At 35.9% G+C, this 23,859-nt stretch overlaps 1 protein-coding gene across 1 annotated transcript in view; it reads left to right on the top strand.

Moving 5' to 3' along the window:
• Window positions 1–23,859, top strand: part of LOC106872129 (uncharacterized) — a 185,982-nt gene that overhangs the window by 29,189 nt on the left and 132,934 nt on the right. The window contains exons 13-23 of the mRNA XM_052965662.2: window positions 2,446–2,750; window positions 3,195–3,454; window positions 4,432–4,586; window positions 7,795–7,920; window positions 8,846–8,951; window positions 11,603–11,783; window positions 14,674–14,786; window positions 15,698–15,799; window positions 20,944–21,236; window positions 21,939–22,114; window positions 23,062–23,218. Coding sequence (XP_052821622.2) covers window positions 2,446–2,750; window positions 3,195–3,454; window positions 4,432–4,586; window positions 7,795–7,920; window positions 8,846–8,951; window positions 11,603–11,783; window positions 14,674–14,786; window positions 15,698–15,799; window positions 20,944–21,236; window positions 21,939–22,114; window positions 23,062–23,218 — 1,974 coding nt within the window. The remainder of the gene's footprint in view (window positions 1–2,445; window positions 2,751–3,194; window positions 3,455–4,431; window positions 4,587–7,794; window positions 7,921–8,845; window positions 8,952–11,602; window positions 11,784–14,673; window positions 14,787–15,697; window positions 15,800–20,943; window positions 21,237–21,938; window positions 22,115–23,061; window positions 23,219–23,859) is intronic.

The following is a 23,859-nucleotide window of genomic DNA, read 5'->3' as shown; positions in this document are numbered from 1 at the left end:
ATTATTTTTTCTCTATATTTTTCTATATATATATATATTTTTGTTCTACTGTAATTGTACCGGTCTCTAATATTTTTAATCTATTTTTAATCAATTATTTTTAATCAACTTTTAATCGCAGTTTATTTATTTATTTATATTATTCTATTGTATTTTTAATCGATTTTTTTTATTCTTATGTATAAAAATTTTGACTTCCCTTTACTAATTTGGTTTTGTGGTCTATGTTGTACTTCTTTATGTGGTCATTGGTGGGCTACGGCTTTTTGAGTCGATGACCTAATGGTTTTATTCTGCAATTAACTTTGTATATATATATATATATATATATATATATATATATATATATATATATATATATATATATACATATATATATATATATATATGTACATATATGCCTGTCTATGTAATATGAGTGTTTTACCTTATTCTGTCTCCCTAAATGACTCATCATCATCAATTAGCGTCCATTCTCCATGCTGTCGTGGGTTGGATGGTTTGACGGGAGCCATAGAACTGCATCAGGCTCCATTGTCTGCTTTGGCATGGTTTCTACAGCTGGATGCCCTTCCTAAAGCCAACAGAGTGTGTTGATACTTTTTAGGAGGCATCAGCACTGGTGCTTTTTTTGTGGCACCAGCACCAGTAGGGTCACCAAATACTTGCAAGACAAAGCCTTCTCAGCTGTAGAGGGAGTTGGATTTTTGTGGAGTGCTGGTTGAGAGGTTAAAGAATAATAAAGTGATAGAGATAGGAGTCTTACTATAGAGGTAATACTTGGCTACCCTGGTAGGAAAAGAAAGGAGAAGAGAGATAGTTAGAGAGAAATAGATGATGGTGGAGATGTATCAGGACATACCTACAGTAGAGGTGAATATAAGTGGTACAGAGGGATAGAAGGAGATGTTACATAAGAATATAATGGAAGATGTTTAGAGATAGGGAAGAGGTGACTGTAGCAAGTGATGGGGAAATTGGAGTAGCTGTGGTAGATATGTGAGGGCATGGTGAATATGTGTGGTTAGGAACATGAGACTGGAGGGGCATGCAGTAGGGGGTGATCATTTGGGGAAAATGAGTTGCGGGGGAGTTTTGATGGTGTGGGGACATAAAGTACATCCATATATGGCCTCAATTTCTACTTAGCTTGACATGTCTTCTGAAGCAAATCACCAGTTGTTTCAGTCCCTTGTCATTTCCTCAAAAGCTTTGTACCTCATAACTCCCCATTGGCTAGTCCTTTTATTTTTATTATATCATTTCATTTTATTCTATCTCATTCATTCTTATCATATTCATTTTATTTTTCAATTTTATTTTATTTATCCTATCCATCTTATTTTAATATATGAATATATAAGTCACTTTACTTGATGAAAATGCCCTCTCACCCAAGTGTAACCCATCATAATTTACCTGAGACATTGACCACACCCCTGTCTTCTCTTCCTACATCCATCCCCTCTCCAGCAACCCTTTGATACTACTTCTCTAGCATACTATCCTATCATAAATCTTCCCATACAGCCTTATCACTTCCCACATCCTCCCCACTTTACTTTTGCCCATGATATGTGTGACTTATTCATCCATAAATCTTTCGTTGCAACTCCCTGCACCTAACCTTATCCTTTCCTTGCTTTCACCTCTACTACCTTCCCTTCCCCTCCAACAGCACCATCTTCACTGGTTCCAACTATCATTCCTTTTTCTTAACTGACAGCTTCTCCTGTACTTCTGTCCATCATATCTACTGCCTAAAATATTCCCTTTGTAATCCTCTATACATTGGTCAGATTGTATGACTCCTACCCAAGCACTTCTCTGAACTCCTTCAAGACATTCATTTCAGCAATAATTCTCCTATCTTATACCATTTCTAATTTAGGAATCATTCAACCTGACATTTCTCTATATTCAACTTAACTCTGCACAATGGTTTTTGGATTCTCATGTCTAGCATAAACAAAAATTCATTCTCTCTCACCTAACCTCTTAGCACCAATTGCCAAACCCATTTTCTTCAATACCCCATCACTACCTCACACATATACATATATACACACCTACATGCAACACTCAAGTGCCCACATACATCTTATACAATGAAACACACAAACACAGTCTCTCTCTCTCCCTCTCTCCACACACACACACACACACTTACATATACACACACATACGTACACATTTTAGGATTTATAAATTTAGCATGAATACTATTGTCTTATATAAGGTTAACCCAAAGAGGAGTATCTGCTCTCACCTCATTCTCAATTTTTGATTCACTGTCCTTTCAATTTACATTTACGTTTGCATCTTCACTCAGTTTAATATATATATAAAACACAAATTCTTTATTCAACTCAAGATCAGACCATAGAACTTACTATATGCACATTGTTTCTTTATTCTTTTTATTATTTTACTTTTGCGGAGAAGGAAAATCCTCCGATGCCTAGGAATTCTCCAAAAGTAGCTGGAACCATTCAATGGTGTAAATTCACTCTGAAGAAAATCAAATACCCCATGGAAATTTTAATGGACATTTGTGTAGTACAACAATTACCACATTTCTCTAATTTTGTAAAGATTTATAATGAAATAATCACAACTATTCAAGACTTTGAGAGGAAAACAATTGGTAGTTGGATAAAAAATTTGGTAAATGTTGTTGATGGACTCAGTGCTGCTCTTCTCACTTACCATCTTGAATCCAAAGAACTCCATATTAACATTGATCCAAGGTATGGAACAGTTTTTTCTGGTTTTAAACCATTAGTAAATGTTTACTTTTCAAAATATTGTACTGTAGTCTGGACATATGGAAGAGAGCATCTTGATTATCAACATCAATAGCATCAGCAGCATAATCATTGTCACGTTATTTTCTTTTTGGGTCTGGTGAAAGGTGCTATGCATTATAGGTGCTATGCATTATAGGTGCTATGCATTATAGGTGCTATGCATTATAGATTATGAGGCTTAATAAAGTAATGCCAGTTGTTAATTGGTTAGTGAAATTAATGACTTCAGTAGAATAAAGTGCGACCAAATCATGATGTTTGTAACAAAACAAAATAAGTTTTATAGCAGGTGATGGAACACTGATCATGAAACATTCATGAGATAATTGCTACAATCTCAATGATGAAATTAATCTCTAATCAATGAAAAATATATATTGACAGGTTACTAATTGCTATTGAAGAGACAAAATCAATGGTTAAAATGGGACTTCCGATACCAAAAAATGCTAAAGCAATTCTTCTGCAAGAGGACAAATTTAAGAATTATAAAATGCATTTGGAATTGTGTATCCATGAATTCGACGAAACAAAAGGCATTTTGCCTAAAATTTGGCAACAGTTATTCAAAGAACATTATTGCCAAATGTCAAGAGAATTCCAGCCAGGACTTAGCTCTTTATCTTGGAATAGCTTGAATATTGGTATGCACTTTTGAATATTATTATTGGTCTTTGTTTTGTTTTTGCTTTTGTATTTTGCTTTTTCTTTTGTTTTGCTTCTTGACCACGAAAATATATTTAATTTCCAATTTAAATTTGCCACCTTCAAAATTTTCTGGTTTCTACAAGATATTTGAGTGTGTGTGTAGGGACACATGACTAAGGAAATATTAAAAAAAAAAGATCATTAATAATTTATTTCTTTATTGCCCATAGGGGGCTAAACATAGAGAGGACAAACAAGGACAGACAAAGGGATTGTCGATTACATCGACCCCACAAATGATGAAAGGCAAAGTCAACTTCAGCGGAACTTGAACTCAGAACATTGTGGCAGATGAAATACCGCTAAGCATTTCATCCAGCATGCTAACAATTCTGCCAAAAGATTAAACTCAATCTCTTTAATATAATTTTGTGTGTGTGTATGTGTATAATTTATGTCTCTGTTTTACTGAAGTTAAGACCCTTCTTACTCTAAGCTAGTATAATCATCATCATCATTTTATGTCTGTCGTCCATGCTGGCATGGGTTGGGCGGTTTTACCAGGGCTGATAAGCTGGGTAGCTGCACCAGATTCCCATTTGATTTGGCATGGTTTTCTACGACTGGATGCCCTTCCTAATGCCAACCACTTTGAGAGTGTAATGGGTGCATCTACATGCCACCGGCACAAGTACCATTTGCATGACACCGATGTCTGCCATGACTGTGATTTTGCTTGGCTTGATGGATCTTCTCAAGCACGACATCATGTCAAAGGTCTCGGTCATTGCCTCCATGAGGCCCAACATAATGTTTTACCTTAATTGCATTCCTTTTCTCTCGCTAGCACTATATGACATAAATGTTTAGTCAAATGTAAATACTAGCTGTGAACAATGATGAAATGCACATATCCTTTTTTCTCAGTTTTTGAAACTACATTTTTTTTCTTTTCTCTGTTTGTCTCCTTCAGATGCATTTTTGTGCACAATACGATCTGCTGGATACAAACTTAGGGACATGACACATGGTGTCCAGAAAATTATTTGTAACCAAATTGATGAGGTTATTGAGCAGATAGAAGACATCTCTTTATTCTCAATGGATGAGTGTACTCTCAAGCATCAAGTAAGTCAACAATAGTATATTGGGTCTCTAGAAAAATAATGGTTATTGGTTTTATAATCTTAATATTTTGGTGTTAAAAACTTGCTGTCAGTGTTATAATCCTTATTACTGTAGTTATAGTCCTGGTAGTTAGGGAATATTTGTTAGTGATTATGATAATAGTTCAGGATTTATTTTGTTAATTGTTTGTCACAATTGTGAACAATAGCATCATTACTTCCAGGATTCAAAGTGGTGCACTGTATTTTTAGTTATGAAAATGATAGGAGGAACATCTGTAAATTAAGGTAGAAATTTCAAAAGACTTGGTTTATAAAACACCCAGCAAGATATATATATATATATATATATATATATCATCATCACCATCATTATTTAACATCCATTGTCCATGTTGGCATGGGTTGGATGGTTTGACCAAGGCCGACAAGCTGAAGGGCTGCACCAGACTCCAGTCTGATTTGACGTGGTTTCTACAGCTGGATGCCCTTCCTAACACCAACCACTCCGAGAGTGTAATGGGTGTTCTTACATGCCACCAGCATGGGTTCCAGTTGCATGACACCAGTATCTGCTATGACTATGATTTCACTTGCCTTCATGGGTCTTCTCAAGCCAGAATCAGATTGGAGCCTAGTACAACTCTCTGGCTTACTAGTTCCAGTCAAATCATCTAACCAATGCTAGCATGGAAAACAGACACTAAATGATGATGATGATAATTCCTGGGCCTTCATCAGGATAATGTCATTTTGATGTGTGTTGCTGTGTCTTTATAGAAGACAGAATCAATGTGATTGGTCTACACATTACTGCTAGAATTTGAATTTTGACCTTTAGATTTCTATACAGTTAGTCAAATATTTATTAGCATGCAGACAACATACAGTACTCACAAACAAAACTAAACACCTGTTGAAGGTCAAAATTCAAATTTCTGCGATGTTGTCTTTATCAGTTGCATTGGTCCTCTTTCTATGAAAAGGTAGCAACATTCACCAATTATTTTTCCTGAAGATGAGATTATAAAAGTCTAGAATAGAAATTATGATGTACATAGGAAATGTTACTGTTGCAAACAAACTGGAAGGACCTCATGAATATGAAAAAACCTTGATAAAAAGAGAACACAGTCATGTTGTCTTTATAACATACACTGAGCCGCAAAAGAAACATGAGACATGTGACTGTGAAATATGTTTTAAGTTTATTATGTCAGAGATAAATTTTGATAAATCTGATAAAGTCAATTTTTTGGATGCACTTTGACTACAGTCTATGGGTCATCATGTGTTCTGGTAGTGGGCAGATCCAGCACTACCAAATTTTAGGGCGAGCTATGTTCAATACTGTGTATGCCCTCCTTGGGTGTTCAAAATGTCCAAACACCATCGGTACATGGAGTGCATGAAGCAGTTTACAAAAGCCATTGGCACCTGCTCCCACACCCTGAGGAAAACTGCCTCCAGTTCCACACGAGTTGTCAGCCTTGGGATCACCTGGTTCAGCCGTCTCTGGATTTCATCCCACAGGTGTTCAATTGGGTTCAGATCTGGGCTGAGAGCTGGCCATGGCATGGTTCTGATGTTGTGCTGACACAGGAAGTTCATGGTGACTGGCCATGTAGGAGTGAGCATTGTCCTACTGGAACATGTGGCTATGAGGACATGCAAAGAAGGGCATGATGTGAGGTCTTAGGATCTGGTCAATATAGCACTGCACTGTGATGCCATTCCCTCTGCCTGCACCAACATTTTGGAACACATGGGGGCCCAGTTCTCTGATTCAGGCCTATAGCACCCCAAACCATGATGCTTTGGTCACCCCACTCATCTCTCTCCATGACAAGTGCGTCTCTGTAGCATTCACCCCTCCTATGCCACACCTACACTCTACTGGCTCTTGTCAGAGAAGACTATTGACCTCTATTGTTGATGCCGCCTGTCAGTGCTGTGTAGCCCATTGTAGTCATGCCTGATGGTGACAGTGAGGACAGGCCCTCGAGCAGGATGACGGCAACGTAGGTTGTTGGCAGCCAGTTAACATTGTACCGTGTTGTCTCTGATGGGTCACTGTCCAGTGCCAATGGTCTCACAAGCTGTCAGGCTGACCAGTCTGAAGCGATCACAGAGATGTTGTAGGTGGATGAAGCAGTCCTGCCTGGGCATGGTCACCTGGGGGCTCCCTCTGTTGGCACAGTCTGCAGTGATGTTGGTGTTGTTGTATTGCTGTTGCAGGTGATAGATGGTGCTGACATGGACATTGTAAGCTTTCGCAACACCCAGGGCATGCTGCCCTGCTTGCAATCGGCCAATAGCTTGTTCCCTCTGCACTGCTGACAATTGGGTCATTCTTGATGCATCCAAATTACAAATGCCAGGAACACAGTTCAAGTTGATTTTTATACCCATAACCTCCATGAGATACACATGCATTTCGGTTTTCATGACAATTGTTTGTAACTGCCACCCACGGCATTCAAGGCAGCATCTTGTTTCAGGGAAGGTTGGAAGGTTACTTGCAATTTGGGTCCCAGCCATAAACCAGCATGTCTTGGAATATTTACACTTACATCCCCAAAATAAATTTTCAGAATTTACCATATAAAAATGACATATATGTGTATGTATTTATACATGTATGCGTGTGTCAGTATACACACAAACACACACACCACAACAGGCTTCTGCACAGTACCTACTACAAAATTCCACTAACAAGGTATTGGTTAACTTGAGGATAGGTTAAAAGTACTTACCTATGGTGATACACAATGGGATTGAGATCAAAATCCCATGATTGTACAGTGAACCTCTGAACCAAATACCAATGTTTGGCTCTGGAATTAAATCTAGATTATGGAATCTAAAAATTAAGTCAGTGGAAGTATACAAAGTTGTTTGGAATATAATGAGTGTTGCTGGGGTTATAATCAATATTGAGTTATAATCTAGGTTTTCATGGTTTATAACCTAAGTTGTTGAGGTTTATCATCAAGGTTTTGGAGGTTATAATTTAGATGGTTATAATTTATAACCTAGACTGTTGGGAATTATAATTTAGGTTGTCTTATGGAAAAAAGTACACATGAGAGTACATTAATTTATAAAAATTCATCCATCATTAGTAATAAGATATATTCACAAAAGTTTAGGTAAACAACCCTCTACAATATTGAATTTTAATGAATTTTTCATTAATATTTCAGCATTATGAAGATGTTCAGAAAACCATGTCCATGTCCATTGAGTTTCAAACTGAATCTCTGAATAACCATATTCACACAATGCAGAATGCAATACAAGACATCTTAGATATAGTGACTGCAACAAGAGTAAGTCACTTCATCAGAAATATTTCTTTTATAAATGTAAAATATTGTTAAAGAAAATTCACTTAGAGAAATGTTTCTTACTTACTGATTTTGTCTTTCATTCTTTCAAGGTCAAAAGAATAAGTATTGTAGTTGATTTAACCTAATATATCCCTTCCCCAAACTTTGTGGCCATCTGCATAGTTTAGAAATCATTATTAATATTATTATATGTTTTAACAGTTTCATGTGAGCATTTGTTACATCAGCTGAGCACACCTCCATTTTTCCAGGTTTGTGTACTATTGTATTTTGTGGGTGCAATATGGTGTCTATATGTTGCAACTAATTTGTTGTGGAGTTTTGTTTGTTGTCTCGGGTGTTATTTTAGTGTTTTGTTTGTTAGATGTGTAGAATTGTATGTTGTGCATATATGTTTAATGGAATGAAGTATATCATATCAGATATGACTTAGATTTATTTAATACGGTTTTCTTTCCATTTTTCATTTTCATTTATAGAGTCCCTCATATTCCTGTATAGCTCCTATTTCAATTTAATTTTGTCTTCAGTACGAAATATTTAAGGGTCTATTAATTGCATTACATTATATACATTATGGAAAAAGAAAAATATTTTGTCAAAGAGAGAGAGGACGGAAAGCTATATGTTGAAAACATTTCACTAAGAAGTCATTGTCCATAGTTCATTAGAAAGAGAGAATTGTACACTTCTACCAAAATGGTCTTCATACACAGAAAAATATTTAAATATTTACCATTTTTATTTGGTTTTCCTATAAATTCACCAAATATAATTTATTTTGGTTCTGTTATAATTCATCTTTTTTCATCCTTTGCTTTAAACTTTTACATTTCAATAGCTTGTAATCATATAACCCATGTTTTTTCATGTTCAAGTTATTTCAAAACCCTTTTGTACACAGATTAGTCCAAAATATGGGTCAAAGGGTACAGCAGAAGACAAAGTGAATGCTGAAATTAATGAGTTATTAGAGAAAGACAAGAATCATTTATCAAAGAAGATAATTGGTAAGTATTGATTATAGAATAAATATAATAGATTTTCTGTGAGTAGTTCGATAAAATATGTCAGAATAAGTTTGTGTTGTAATGGAGAAGGGAAGTGTAATTATATTGAACTGGTTTTCCCTGAGACAGACTATCACTTATCTCTTGAGAAATTAGTGTTTTTTTTTTTTTCTATGTAAAACTAAATCAATAACAGTTATATATAAATAATGTTTAAATATTTCTGTTTGAGAATTTATATTTAATTCTTTACTCTGCAAATATATTTAGATTTCCTGCAAAAATTGTAAGAATTAAACGCTCATAGTGATGTATCTGATTTCGATAGAAATAGTTCTGCTATCACATTATCCTACATAATCTATTTCTGTCAGTGTTAGACACAAATATCCAACTCTATTAACAATCACCACCAGTGGTTAATATCATCATTACTATAATCATGACAAGCACCACTATCATATAAGAACACCACTATTGTTGTCAGTGTCATTGCCATCACCGCCACCAGTATTATGTTTACTATCAATGAAGCCTTTACATAATTACTCAATAGGTATAGCAGCTATATCTTCTTCAAATAATACTCTTAAAACATATAGGGCACATTGGATAATGTGGGTTTAAATGTACTGTCTGAATAAGAGATGAGATGGTCTTGTCTTTGATCATTAGTGTGTTTAATCACGGGTGGCCAAGGGTTAAACAACAATCTTTATCATTACTATAATCACGATTGTCATCATTTTACTTTCCATGTTGACATAAAAATGGATTGTAAAATTGGACATTTCCCTTCATTTGTCAGTTATTTTTTCTCATTCTAAGGTCTGATGAAATACATCATCCCAAGTGACCCTCTTCCCTCCATTCACATGTATAATTCCCTTTGTTTGGAAGAAGAGACTATATCTATGACTTTTGCAGGGTTTTAGTAAAAGGGTTTTAGTAAAACAATTTGTACCCAGTACTTATTTTTTGTTAAAGCCTAGTACTTATTCTATTGGTTTCTTTTGCTGGACCACAATATATGTATTTCTCAGCCAATATCTTCTTTGATATCCAGTTACTTCTTGATCTGTCATCAACTTACAGAAAACATCTAACATAAAACATACTCATATCATTGTATCCAGTTACTCTTCATTTTACTGTTCATCATCATTATCATTTAATGTCTGTTTTTCATGCTAGTGTATGTTGGACAGCTTGACTGTAGCTGGCAACCTGGAGAGCTGCACCAGGTTCCATTTGTTTGTTTTGGCATGGTTTCTACAGCTGGATGCCCTTCCTAATGCTAATCATTGTACAGAGTATGCACAGATGCTTTTTACATAGCTATTATACACTGTTATTGTGTATATGTATATTGTATAAATGTGGTTGAATACAGTTTGTCAAATATCTTTGAGTGGTCACTAACACAACTTATTAGGCTTCAGCTATTTAGAATTTGGTGCCTGAGCAAAATCCCAATTTTACAACTTAAATGAAATAACATCACAGACTCCCAACAATCGTCTGTGCACACTTCAAAAGTTTAGAAAGATTCATTGATTCATTTTTGATGTCACTGACCTACACATTCCTCTCTCTCCAAATCACAACACAAATTCAAACCACCACATTTAACCACTATACTAACAAATGCCACACAGAAAATACATGAACAGCAATAAAAAATTTACATGTAAAACCCAAACTACTCCCAACATCAGCAAAGCATTTGATTTTATTCCTTATTGCTCATTTATACACAAAATATTCAGCACCTTTAAGAAATAATATAATGTTGGCTAAAGAATTACTTCTCGGGATACCTGGTCTATGTAAAGTAGAGTAATATGAGGAGTGTGGGGTTTGACTCCCTGTAGCTACCTGCTGGCAACTTTATTCCATCTTCTAAGGGTAAATGCCTAATCTTTCTTTGCTGTTTTCACAGCTATACTGCATTCAGACTTTACTGTGAAATACCAACACATTCAGAGCTTCCAAAATTTGTCTATTGAATATAGATATACAATGCTGATTATTAGAGATAATCTTAATTGCAACTGGAGGATATATCGCTTGTCCACATTATATCAACCCATCTTTCACACATCACTTTCTCTTAATAATTTACCAACATGCACATCTATCATATATCTCTTCTTTCTCACTTAGACTTAGGCATAAATATATAGAACAGAAACAAAATATTTTAACATGCTTTTGGACCATAAATAAGGGTTGTAAGTAAATAATGTTATCTTCATGTAAATGTAAATAAATAATTTTATTTTCATAAATTCTTCATACTTTAACACAACCTTCAAAGTTTTCTTATTGACACACCACCAAGCATTCTATCTACACATCTCATGCACACTTTCACAAAATATATTCACAACCTTACATGCAGATGATGTCACACTCACATTCTCTCACTGTTCCTTAGGCTCAGTTGTGTATCTATTCCAACCCTACATCAATCACCTAGAAACATGAACCCATAGCAACAAACATAAAGTAACATGGCCTTCATTTTAAGATGCTGACTGTATAATTCAAAGATGATTTGATTTGATTATTTCCATCAGGTTAGATCACTATGTAGATTCTCCCTTCTTGACCCTTATCATTGCTTTCATTTTATTTTATTTTCCCAGCATATTACAGAGAGAAGTTATATCATGCAGTGGAGAAAGTTATCCTCAGATCCTTGGTATTTTTGCTAAAGTTTGTGAGTTCCATTGAAGAAAATGATTCTCCAAGATTTCATTCTTCTCCAATAGAAACAGCAAATCTACTGGCAGAAAATTCAGATCTCAGATATGGAACATATTTACTGTAAGTCCAGAAAAGTTTTCAGTAACTTAGTCAATGTATCTTATATTACAGTATTAAAAAAGGTGGTAAGTTGGCAGAATTGTTAGCATGCCGGGCAAAATGCTTAGGAGCATTTCATCTATTTGTATACTCTCAGTTCAAATTCCACTGGGGTCAACTTTGCCTTTCATTCTTTCAGGGTCAATAAAATAAATACCAGTTGAGCACTGGGTTGATGTAATTGACTTACCCCCTCCCAAACTTGCTGGCCTTGTGTCAAAATTTGCAACTAGTATTAACAGTATAAAAAGGGTAATGATTTGTAATGTCATTTCCTTTTTTTATGTGTCGTACCTACAGAACATCTGCAGTTATGGTCCTCCACTCTATCCTGTTTGTCTTCTGTTGTCTGCCTTCTCCCAATTTCTTCTTCTTCTCAGCTTCCTTGGCTGTCACCAAGTGTTCAAGACTTTTTTGATTTTTTATGTGATTAATGAACTTAACCTCTGTTACCTCTTTATGTTGTTAAAAACTTCTTGGTGGTTTTTGCTTGTGTAAGGTCTTCAAAGTTTCCCTTTTTTATCTGTAAAGGATATTTTTGGCATTCATCAACCACTCCTGTACTGCTTTGATGAGGTTTTGCACTTGTGCGTTCATATTCCAAGTCACACAGCTTTTTGTAAAGATGGATTGTAGGACTCTTTTCTTCGCATGTATTAATAGCCTATTTGACTATAACTTTGATATCACAGAAAGCAGCCTTTGCCTCTATCAATCTGCAACTTAATTTCTATGATGTTTTCCCAAACATTTAAAGCTACCAACTTGTTTCAAGGTTATTCCACTAATTCATATATGGCAAATTGGTGGTACTCTATGAGGTTACAATTTTATCATTTTTGCTATTTAGACCCAGGCTTATCTTTCCACTTTCTTCGGAATAGTACTAATGTTTGTAGGTCTTTCTCTGCTATTACTATGAGAACTGTGCTGTCAGCATAACCAGTATTGATGTTTTTTCCTCCTGTTTGTATACTTGTTAGGCATCCAGTAGAATGCATAATTATTTTATTGTATAATGGTCTGGCGATAACACACCCTGCCATACTCCTCTCCTGATCTTTTCATATATTCCTATTTCATTTCCAATTCTGATTGCTGCAGTTTGTTGCTGATTATTTCTAAGTCCTTCCCTTCTAGATTTATTTCTTCTAACATTTATCGATTTCTTCATGGCTTACTGTATTAAACGCTTTTATATAACCAGTGAACAGAGGTACCAGTCTTGTACTTCCATTGCACTTTCAATGATGTTTCTCAAGATATATACAGCATTAGTTGTTCTTTTACCTTCAACAAATTCACATTGTTTTTTGATATCTCAGACTTGATTCTGTTTCTGGTTATGGACAGCAAGATTGCAACAAGATTTTTGGAATCTTTTCAGTTACTGTCACAGATTTTGTATATTTTCAATTTTGTTCCAGTCATTTTTAAATTTTGGTTATACCAATTTAGTTTTGTATACTAATTATGAAAATGGAATTCATTTTTGCCTATCTGCACATGCATTTACATTTGTACTTGTGTGTATGTGTGTATGTGTGTGTTAGGTATGTATGTGTTAGGTATGTATGTGTGTCAAGTGTGCATATATGGGTTTGTATATTACACTGGTTGTATTCATATTACTATTTATTTATCTAAAAAATTGTGGTAAGTTTAGCCAATTTAAAGCCACCTTTATACACATGACCATAAATCTCACATTGGTGTCTGTTTCCATAGTAACAAGCAAAGCTGTAATCTGGCCTGTTTTCATTGTAACAAGGATGTTGTATGGTGTAACTGTAACACTTTCACTGCTGCAACCATCACCACAAGTTTTGACAAGAATCATATTGTGACAGACAGCTATCACACAAAATACTGGCTTCTGATTCCTGTTTTCTGATTGGTTAAAAATTACATTGTGTAACACTGTTTTTGTCCTTGGGGAGCAACTATTATTTCCTATGTGCTTACCCTTAGAAAGTATGAAAAATGGATAATATTTCCTTCAAGCTTTGCTTTTCTTACATCTATTCAGACCCCCAAAGAATCCCTCTTGACACATGGCTATCATGTTCCTTTGCTACTCCTGCTCAGGATCAGAGTTGCACATATTGTCATCCACTAAGAGACATGCTCAAGTGGTTAAGGTCAAGCAACTGACAAGTAAACCTGTGGTATTGAGCAGAATATTTACTATAACGATATTTCTGCTTCAGCAACTCAGTGCTGATTCTGCCTGAAATGTAATGGAAAATAGATCAGTTTCAAAACATTGATATCCCAGTCACTAAAGCCAAGTTTGAAGGGAATAGTAGTCATTTCCTTTGATTTCTAGATAGAGGCAAATAGGAAATAACACTTACTGACCAAAGAAAAAAATTTTAATTTTGATACACAGTGTTATCAAACATTGAACCTTTGTAACATTTTTCTAAATTTTTCTGGGAATAAATGAATGCCAAATTCAGATTCAGCTTGAAAGTTTGCATCAATATACCAAATTTGAAAATTTTCACTTTATTTTAAAATTTCAATATCTGTGATAGTAACCAAAAAGATTTGATTTTCATAATGTAATTCATAAGGCTGATGGCTCTGTGTAGCTCAGTTTTATTGCTCCAGGTTTTTGTGGAGAATGCTTCAAAGAGTAATTTGATTGTTCATTTCTTCTGGAAACACCCCTGTTTGATAGAAATTATTTTATCAATTCATAAGCTTTCTACTACTATAATCACTTCTGTTAGAATGTTATCTAGTCCAGTTGCTCTCCTATATACCTGATATAATATTTCAGTTTAAAAGTGTATTGGTAAAACAAATACTTGACATAATAACCATATTTGATATTATATTTCAGTATCAACAGTGTACTGGTTTATAACATACCTGATTTTGCTCTGAACCCACCTGCTGCAGTCATTAGCAATATAATTAGAAATATTGCTTTGAAGATCAGAGATATCAGTAAAGGTCAGCAAGTACTTTCATTTAATGAATTATCAAATATTATTTTTATTAGTGTATGTTGTTTTATGGTTTCTGCTAATTTTGTGAAAAGATGAGGCAATGTCTATACATCTTTTTTAGGCTTTCTTGAACCAAAGAATAGGTATAACTGAATATGATTTATCTTTTTACTTTTATTCGTTAGTTTGGACCTGAGGAAGTGGTTGTGGCTGGCCATGATCTTTATAGGCCCTCCAGCGCCAGTAAGAATGATGTAATTGATGTTCCTGTCAAACAGTTGCTAGTCAACAGCTAAAGGAAAAAGATATGCAAGGATTGAATTACAGATGGCCAATATTTTTCAGAGGAAGGATCATACATAGTGATTAGGGAAATGCCTGGGTGGAGACATGATATGGGTGACAAGGAGAGAAAAGATGAGCAAGTCAGAAGTCCCTGAGTAGAGGTGGTACCAAACCAGTCAGCTCTGAGGAAGAGAGATTACTGTAGTAACAGAGAGGGAAGCCAAAACATCTGGGGTCAGTGTTTGATACTTTAAATTCTTCTATATTACAACAGAAGAAACTATGAAGTGACTGCATTTATGGGAAGATAAGACTATATTTGTGGTAAGTGGGTGGCAGGAGATGAGGTTGACACATCAATAATGTGCACTATTGGTAGGGGAAGTGAAAGATTTCTTATCAGTTGGATTAATTTTTGTGTGCGTGTGTGTGTGTTAGATGCATGTAAGAGTAACCCAATGTAAGGCAGAGTTACATTTTACATGAGTCGGTGTTTAGTTGTGTACCTTGTGTTAATCCTATACTGACTAAAATATATAGGAGTTTTTGTGAGCACCTACAAGTAGCTACAGATAAGCTGACCTAAATAATATATTAACAGCTCTTATCAGTAGCTTCTATCCCTTTCAGGAATCCCTTTAATTGATATATTTGACAACTACTTCCACGATAACATTATGAAGAATGAAAGAATCAATGATGTCTTCAAAGCAATTGAGAAGTCACTGTCAGGTAAGATGAATAGTTTTATCCTCTTAGTAAAAGTTTCTTGTGTTGTGAGTTTCTCATTTGAATACAATAAAATAATGTATTCCTAGCCTCATGAAATATATTTGAAATTATAACCACAAGAGAGGACATGTAGGTTTAACAATTGAATGATTATGCTTTTTGTTTTTGAGTATTATTTGGTGATGTGTGTGCTTTATTCAAAGAGTAAATCATCATAGAAAAACCAGTGAAGTTGTAGCGATGGATAAGATAAAGAGAGAGTACATGATATATTAGTAGTTATTACCTGATGTTATGTGGAAACTGTTTGTGCATGAGGAAAAGTTGTCTTATATACCATAGAGCATTGCTTAATGAATCTATTTCTAATCTTCATTATCATCACCGTTGGTTAACACCTGCTTTCCATGTTGGCATGGGTTGGACAGTTTGACTGAGGACTGGCGAGCCAGAAGGCTGCACAAGGCTTCAATCTGATCTGGCAAAGTTTCTACAGCTGGATGCCCTTCCTAACACCAACCACTCCGAGAGTGTAGTGGGTCCTTTTACGTTCCACCGGCACAAGGGCCAGTCAGGCGGTCCTGGCAATGACCATGCTCAAAAGGTGTTTTTTACATGCTACCTTCATGGGAGCAAGTCTGGCGGCACTGGCAACGACCACGCTCGAATGTTGTTTTTCACATGCCACCAGCACATGTGCCAGTAAGGCAACGCTGGGAACGGTCACGCTCAAATGGTGCTTTTTACGTGCCACTAGCATGGGCACCAATCCGTGACCCTGGCAACAATCACGCTTGGATGGTGCTTTTAATGTTTCACTGGCATGAGTGCCAATCGGATGGTACTGTCATCGGCCATGTCAGCGATTTTGATTTTGATTTCTCTTGCCTCAACAGGTCTTCACAAGCAAAGTTTATTGTACAATGAATGAGGGGTGCTCATAAGTGGGCTAGTTACACCCACTGGCATAGACCACGGGTCATGGTCTCACTTGGCTTGTCGGGTCTTCTCAAGTACAGCATATCTCCAAAGGTCTCGGTCACTAGTCATTGCCTCAGTAAGGCCCATTGTTCAAAGGTCGTGCTTCACCACCTTATCCCAGGTCTTCCTGGGTCTACCTCTTCCACAGGTTCCCTCAACTGCTAGGGTGTGGCACTTTTTCACACAGCTGTCTTCATTCATTCGCAATACATGACCATACCAGCGCAGTTGTCTCTCTTGCACACCACATCTGATGCTTATTAAATCCAACTTTCTCTCAAGGCGCCTCAACTACTTGTAGTTTTTCTCCCTGGAGTGTGACAGAAGCTGTTCTCTGCACATTTTCAGTGTTTATAGCACCTAAGCATTTGCCACATGCAAAAACTATCTTCCCAGTTAGCCTTCCTTTGATATTGCTGCACTTCTTATGTGTCCATAGCTTACACTGGGTACATCTTATAGAGTTTCTACCTACGCCTTTTCTACAAATCAAGTAGGGCCATCTATCTGAAGGGATTTGTGGTTTATCTGCCTTCCTACTTATTAAGACTTTGGTTTTAGCTAGGTTGACTCTAAGGCCCTTCGATTCTAATCTTTGCTTCCACACCTGAAACTTTTCCTCTAGTTCTGATAGTGACTCAGCAATTAGAGCAAGGTCATCAGCATAGAGGAGCTCCCAGGGGCATCCTGTCTTGAATTCCTCTGTTATTGCCTGGAGGACTATGTTGAATAAGAGGGGGCTGAGGACTGATCCTTGGTGGACCCCTACCCCTAACCAGAATTCTTCACTGTACTCGTTGCCAAACCTCTCCTTACTGACAGCATCCTTGTACATAGCTTGCACAACTCTCACTAACCATTTATCTATCCCTAGTTTCCTCATTGACCACCAGATAAGGAATCGGGGGAGGGGGGCCTGTCAAAGGCTTTCTCCATGTCGATGAAAGCCAGGTACAAAGGTTTATCTTTGGCTAGGTATTTTTCCTGCAGCTGACTTACCAGAAATATAGCATCAGTGGTGCTTTTCCCTGGCACAAATCCAGTTGTCTTCCACATCATGTGATGCTATATCCTCCTCTATTTCATCAAAAGCTTTGAGTAATATGTCTCTAAATCTCTGTCCATTTGCAGGATCTTTAAGCTTCCAAACCCTTCTCCTCTATGCTGGTTGTCTAATGGACATCCATTTAGCCCTGATCCTGAAGTAGCTTACTAGTCTATGTTGTGGGGTACATTCTTCACCTGGGAAGGTTTTGGCATTATATAAGCAGCCATCTTTCCCTTTTTCTGGCGAGGATGTAGTCAATTTGGCTAATGTATCTACCAGATCGGTAGGTGACTTGCTAGTTTCCTGAAGTTAGTATTGCAAACCAGCAGCCTGGTTCCCTCCTCATTGTGAGAATCAAAACCATAGCTTCCATGTATGCCATGGAAGTCCCCTGCATGTTGTCCAACATGTCCATTGAAATCACCAGCCACAAAGAGAAAGTCCCTGTCATTCGTCAATGAGGTAGTCTGCAAGAGGGTGTCATAAAATCGGTCTTTCTGTCCATCAGGTAGCCCTGGCTGAGGGGCATAGGCTGAGATAATGGTTGCTAACCCATGATGTAGCACGTTTTAAAATAATTAGCATGTTTCTGGCTGCACTGATATTGAAGAGTAATCAATAAAGTAAAAAAATCGCAATCATTCCATTATCAAGGAAATATAATTTTACATAGGAGCATGACACTGACTTCCCTCTCAGATCCTGTCAAACCATCCAACCCATGCCAGCATGGAAGATTGATATTAAATTATGATGATGATGACAATGGCAATGATGACACTATTGCCATCATTAATTGAGTGGGAATCACTTCTCTTCAAGCTATATATCCTTGAAAGGATTTGAACTCAGTGTCACAAGCTAAGAAAGTCCTTAGTACTAATACTGTAATAACCCATCCTTCTCATCACCCTTGTTGCAGTTAACTAGACTCTTGACAGTTAAAAATCTTCATTACAGTCACAGCGGAGTTGCTTTAACAGTTTCACTCAGACTATTAACTCTACCATCTTAGGTTCACATGATCTAAAAATGGAAACTGAGAGAAATTTTCTATTTGGCACAATTCTGAAAGATGTAAAGTCTATAATGGGGGAAAAAATTCTTTCATCCTTAAATATTATTGTTTCTGGATATACATATCATTATGACGACTTCAAAGAAAAATTCCATTATAGAAAGGGAGACTCTGAAAGATAAAAGTAAACGATGATAAACAAAATGATGATAGAAGTAAATGAAAAATATTTTCACTTATCTGTTATCAAAGCTAAGTTAGAAATTCTGTATTTTTGGTAAAATGCGTTGTATTGTGGAATTCTTTTTCTATTTTCTGAGAATTAGTTCTGCAGTCTAATCATCAATGAAAATTATTTATTATAACTTTTTATTTCTTATCACAAAAGTCTAATTATTTCAGCTCTGGTTCTTCCATTAATGAAGGCACATTGCCAAGTGGTTGCATTCATGATCGCAAGATCATGGTTTCACTTCCCAGACCAGACAATGCATTGTGTTCTTAAGCAAAACACTTCATTTCATGTTACTCCACTCCACTCAGCTGTAAATGAGTAACCCTGTGATGGAGTAGTATCTTATTCAAACATGACAGAAACCAAGTAACCAGCTCTATGATTCTTATATTAAGGAAACAATAGAAATTGGCAAGCTAAAGGTTATTTGACCTGTTAAAAATGATAACTAAATCTCCCTCAAATCATACTGCCATGCTTAAAAATGATCAAAGAAACCTTGAATGATCTAATCTTAGTTACTCTTATCATCATCATGCATCCTGTGTCTGTAAAAAATGATGGAATGGTCAAGGCTGGTGTTCCTTTGATCATAAGTTTATTTAATTATAACTGACCTGGGGCTAATAACAGTAGAAATTGACATGAAAATATACAAATTTTGACAGTTATGAATTTTTTATTAGCAGCTTACTTCTATCTTGCATAACTCTCTCTTTCTCTCTGACCCAAACTATCTTACCTTTTTCATTTTCTACATCACACTTTCTTGTATTCGAGAGGATTGTACATGTCTGTTTTTCGCCTTCTTTCTTAAGTATTTGTGGGTCAAAGGGTCACACAGCATCAATCATATGAGTGTTGGCTGCAAAGTTCATAGGTTAACCAAGAAACTCTCATAGAATGTGGCCAAATGAGGTTCATTTTTCAACATCATCCTCCATGCAATCCACACACTTCTTTCATCAATGTTACAGTGCTTTGGATCCCATTGGTAAAGGAGCTTTCATCCTGTTGGTCAAAATAACAGATATGACATCATCATCACTCTGATACTGTTTCCCAGCCAAGAGTTTTTTTCATGTTGGGGAACAGATGATAGCCAGATGGGGCCAAATCAGGAGAATATGGAGGGTGATCAACCAGTTCAAAGTCACAGTCATGCACAACAGCTATTGAAACCAAGGACTTATGTGCTGAAGCATTGTCCTGATGAAACAAGACCCCTTTTGTCAGTTTTCCTGGGTGTTTGGTCTTGGTAACCTTTCATAACTGCCTCAGCAAGTTGATATTAGTACTCTCCATTGATGGTGTGGCCCTTTTGAAGACAGTCAATAAACATAATACCTTTTGCATCCCAAAAAACTAAGGCCACCACCTTCCCTGCAGATGAAACATCCTTGGTCTTCTTTGGAGCAGATGAGGAGGGGTGGAGTGTTTCCACTGCATGGATTGTCTCTTTGTCTCTGGCTCAACGTGATGAAAGACATGGCATATGACCAAGTTATGTGGCACATTGCTGTACTCAGCAAAACCTATCCACCACAACAGAATTGATATCCTAAAACAAGGTGCCACATAAAAAGCATTGGTGTTGGTGGTTCATAGAAAAGCACTGGTGATGGTGCCACATAAAAAGCACTGGTGCTACATAAAGAACATTGGTGATGGTGCCACATAAAAAGTACTGTTGCTGGTGCTATGTAAAAAGCACTAGTGTGTGTGCCACATAAAAAGCACCACTCTGTAAAGTAGAATGGGTACTTTTTACATAGCACATTAAATGATGATGATGATGAACATTAGCATATCATTTTGATTTCATTGTTTAGTTTGTTATAGTGTTTTATGTTTTCCTACAGCCAATGAAAATCTTGAGAGAACATATGTTCAAAGTTTCAACAGATATGATTTCCTCTGGACAAGAAACCGTTATGAAAGTTTTGATGAATTCTTAACTACTAATCCAAATAAAACTGAAATTCAGAACAAAATTGAAGAATTTATTGTAATGGAAAAGGAACTGGCAAGAATTCCCCAAATAATGAAGATAGGACTTTTATCTGTAAAGTCTGATCCTGTGAAACAGTCCTTACAAGCCCTTCTTCTTAGCTGGAAAACTGTCTTTGCTTCAGTTTTACACACAGATGCTTATGTAAGAACTTTTCTCTTGTAAAAACATTGAGCTGATTTGTATCTACTTAACCTTCAGATGTCAATTGTTTTTATTGTTTAACTGTAAGTTTTGTTTAACAGATGTATGATCAGAGTTGTTCCAGCCTTGACAATCCACTCTACATTGTCTAATGCACCACTTTATTAAGACAATAAGTTATGATTTGAGAGTGTTATTTTTATCAGGTTGTTTGTTTGATATATCATATGGGCTTGTATGAAGGATGTATACAGCAGTCAAGTTCAGAGCAACGAAAACTATAATAGTAGTGGTAGAGGAGAAAGAGGGAGGCTATTAAGCATTAGTAATCTTACTCTAGTGGTCAGTGAAGCTTTATCAAACAGAATGCCATTTCTCAAGAAATGTGGTCAAGAATATATGTGTGTAGCAAAGCTGCACCATTCCAGATACATGATCAGTACTCAGAGAAAAATCCTATTGCTGTTAATATAATTTGTGAAGGTGAATTATGTGATTTTATTGCCAAAAATATGTTGCAAGCAAATTGAAATACCCAGTCTTCGATGATATTGACAGTGCTAATGATAATGATAATAATAATAATAATAATAATAATAATAGTTATTCTAATAATACTACAACATTCTTTAAACCTTATCAGTTTAAACAAAGACCTCTTCTTTACAAGATTTATAAACTGTTTTCTATTTCTCTCCTCAGAGCATGTTAAAGTTAGCTTGCATTTACAGAAGACAGGTTTTTGAGGTCCTCAGTGTTCCAATTAAGACATTAGAACAATTAAATAATATATTGTATGTTTTGCAACAAATAAGAGATATGCAGAACAAAATTGATCAAATTTATTTACCAATTGAATTGACCTACCACAAGTTGTTGTAAGTAGTCTGATGAATTTTTTTATTCCTAAATAAATGTTAATTGGTTACATAAAATTTGGTTTTGGATGATTGTTTGATTATTCTTTGTTGTTGTTTTCATTGTCAATAGTTGTAATTTATGTTGTAATTCTAGGCAGACCTAACTGAACATGTTGAAACTACACCTGTACCATTCTGTGTACATCATTGTCCATTTACTTGATTCTTCCAGCAAGTTCAGTTATGTTTATGCTTCACTGACGAGATAACATGTCTCGAGTTGTTTCTTGTACCTGTTAAAAGAATAAAAATAATATTAACCAGTGACTAATGTTGTTTTTTCTCGCAGCATAATTATTTCTAGTTAACTTTAATTCTCTCTGCAGTGAATATGTTTACACTAACTTAGCTATTATTTTTTGTGTTGCTGTCATATCTTAATAATTTATTCTTTATATGTTCATCTTGCAAAAGGACTTCCTGAGAAAATTTCCCTTTTTTTTAAATTACCTAATTTGTGGATCAAAATTTATATATATTTTCTGTGATAGTAGGTTACATCTGTTAAGTATTGCAGTAGCAATGGAAGAGGCTGAAAGAGAAAACCATGCATCTGTAAGTTAGTGATTGTAATGTTTTGGCCAGTGAATTTTTTGTCCATTAGTCTCATGGCATTTTTTCAGATTCAATCTAAGATGTTTGTATGTGCATAACAGCACTCTGTTCCATACATATGAGCAGTGCTCCCCTATGGATCTTACTTGGGCATCCAATTGAAACTGTACTTGAAACTGGGCTCACATTCAAAAACTAGCTATAAAGTGTGAATAAGGACAAAGGATTTATTTTAAAAAGTATTTTGAAAACTAAACCTCTTTTAGGTGTAGTACTTATTTTTTCCATTAAGAAAGGAGAAATTTAGTACTTATTTTGTTTTATTAACAAAAGAAAAATTCTATTTGAAGGAAATATTCTGTGCCACTCCCTCGGTCTGAAATTAAAGAAGTTGAAGATTTACGAAACAACTGGAATTATCTCATTGAATTAGCTGAAGCAACTGAAAAATATATTTTTACTGATAAACGGCTAACATTTGAGCAGGAAATCCAACGTGAAAATATGGTAAGTCACAGAGGATTACAAACATAATGTTTATAGAAATAAGTAGATTTGTACAGAACACCCTGTGGTGCCATGTGACTCTACTTATTACAGTTTGTCTTAATGGCATTAGTTGCTCCAATATAAAATTTACAAATTGCAGGTCATTTCTTCTGGCATAAAAAAATAAATACAAAATGGTAATTAATCTTCTGTGTAAATGTTGTCAAGTTTGTGTTTTCAGAATGGTACACTGGTCAAACCCACACCAACATTGATGCATAGGTGACCAGATGCTAAGGGTGATGTGGTTACAGAAATTGCCTGACAGCCATGACTGGGTTCTCCTGCTTGTGTAGCACGGTGCAGAGTCTTGTTGCCAGACATAGTCTTTCAGCAGCCACCCTCTTGACCCAGGGCAGCACTACTGCCTCCAGGCATTTGATGTAGGCCTCCTTGTTGAGTCTGAGGCCATGTGGAAAGATTAATGGAGGCATAATGTTGCCATCACTAGTGATCACTCCAAACACCATGATGTAGACTGGATGTTTCAATTTTATCCCTCTCGGTACATGTTTTGGGGACACGGCAAGCCAATGATTGTTCTGTGTGTTCACCATCTGTTTGTATTGACAATTCCAATGCAAATGCCAGGCAGTACA

The sequence above is a fragment of the Octopus bimaculoides genome, chromosome 2, assembly GCF_046866305.1.
Source record: "Octopus bimaculoides isolate indiv1 chromosome 2, ASM4686630v1, whole genome shotgun sequence".
NCBI classification, from domain to species: domain Eukaryota; kingdom Metazoa; phylum Mollusca; class Cephalopoda; order Octopoda; family Octopodidae; genus Octopus; species Octopus bimaculoides.
The sequence above is the reverse complement of the archived record's forward strand: the minus strand, read 5'-3'. Positions and strand labels throughout refer to the sequence as shown.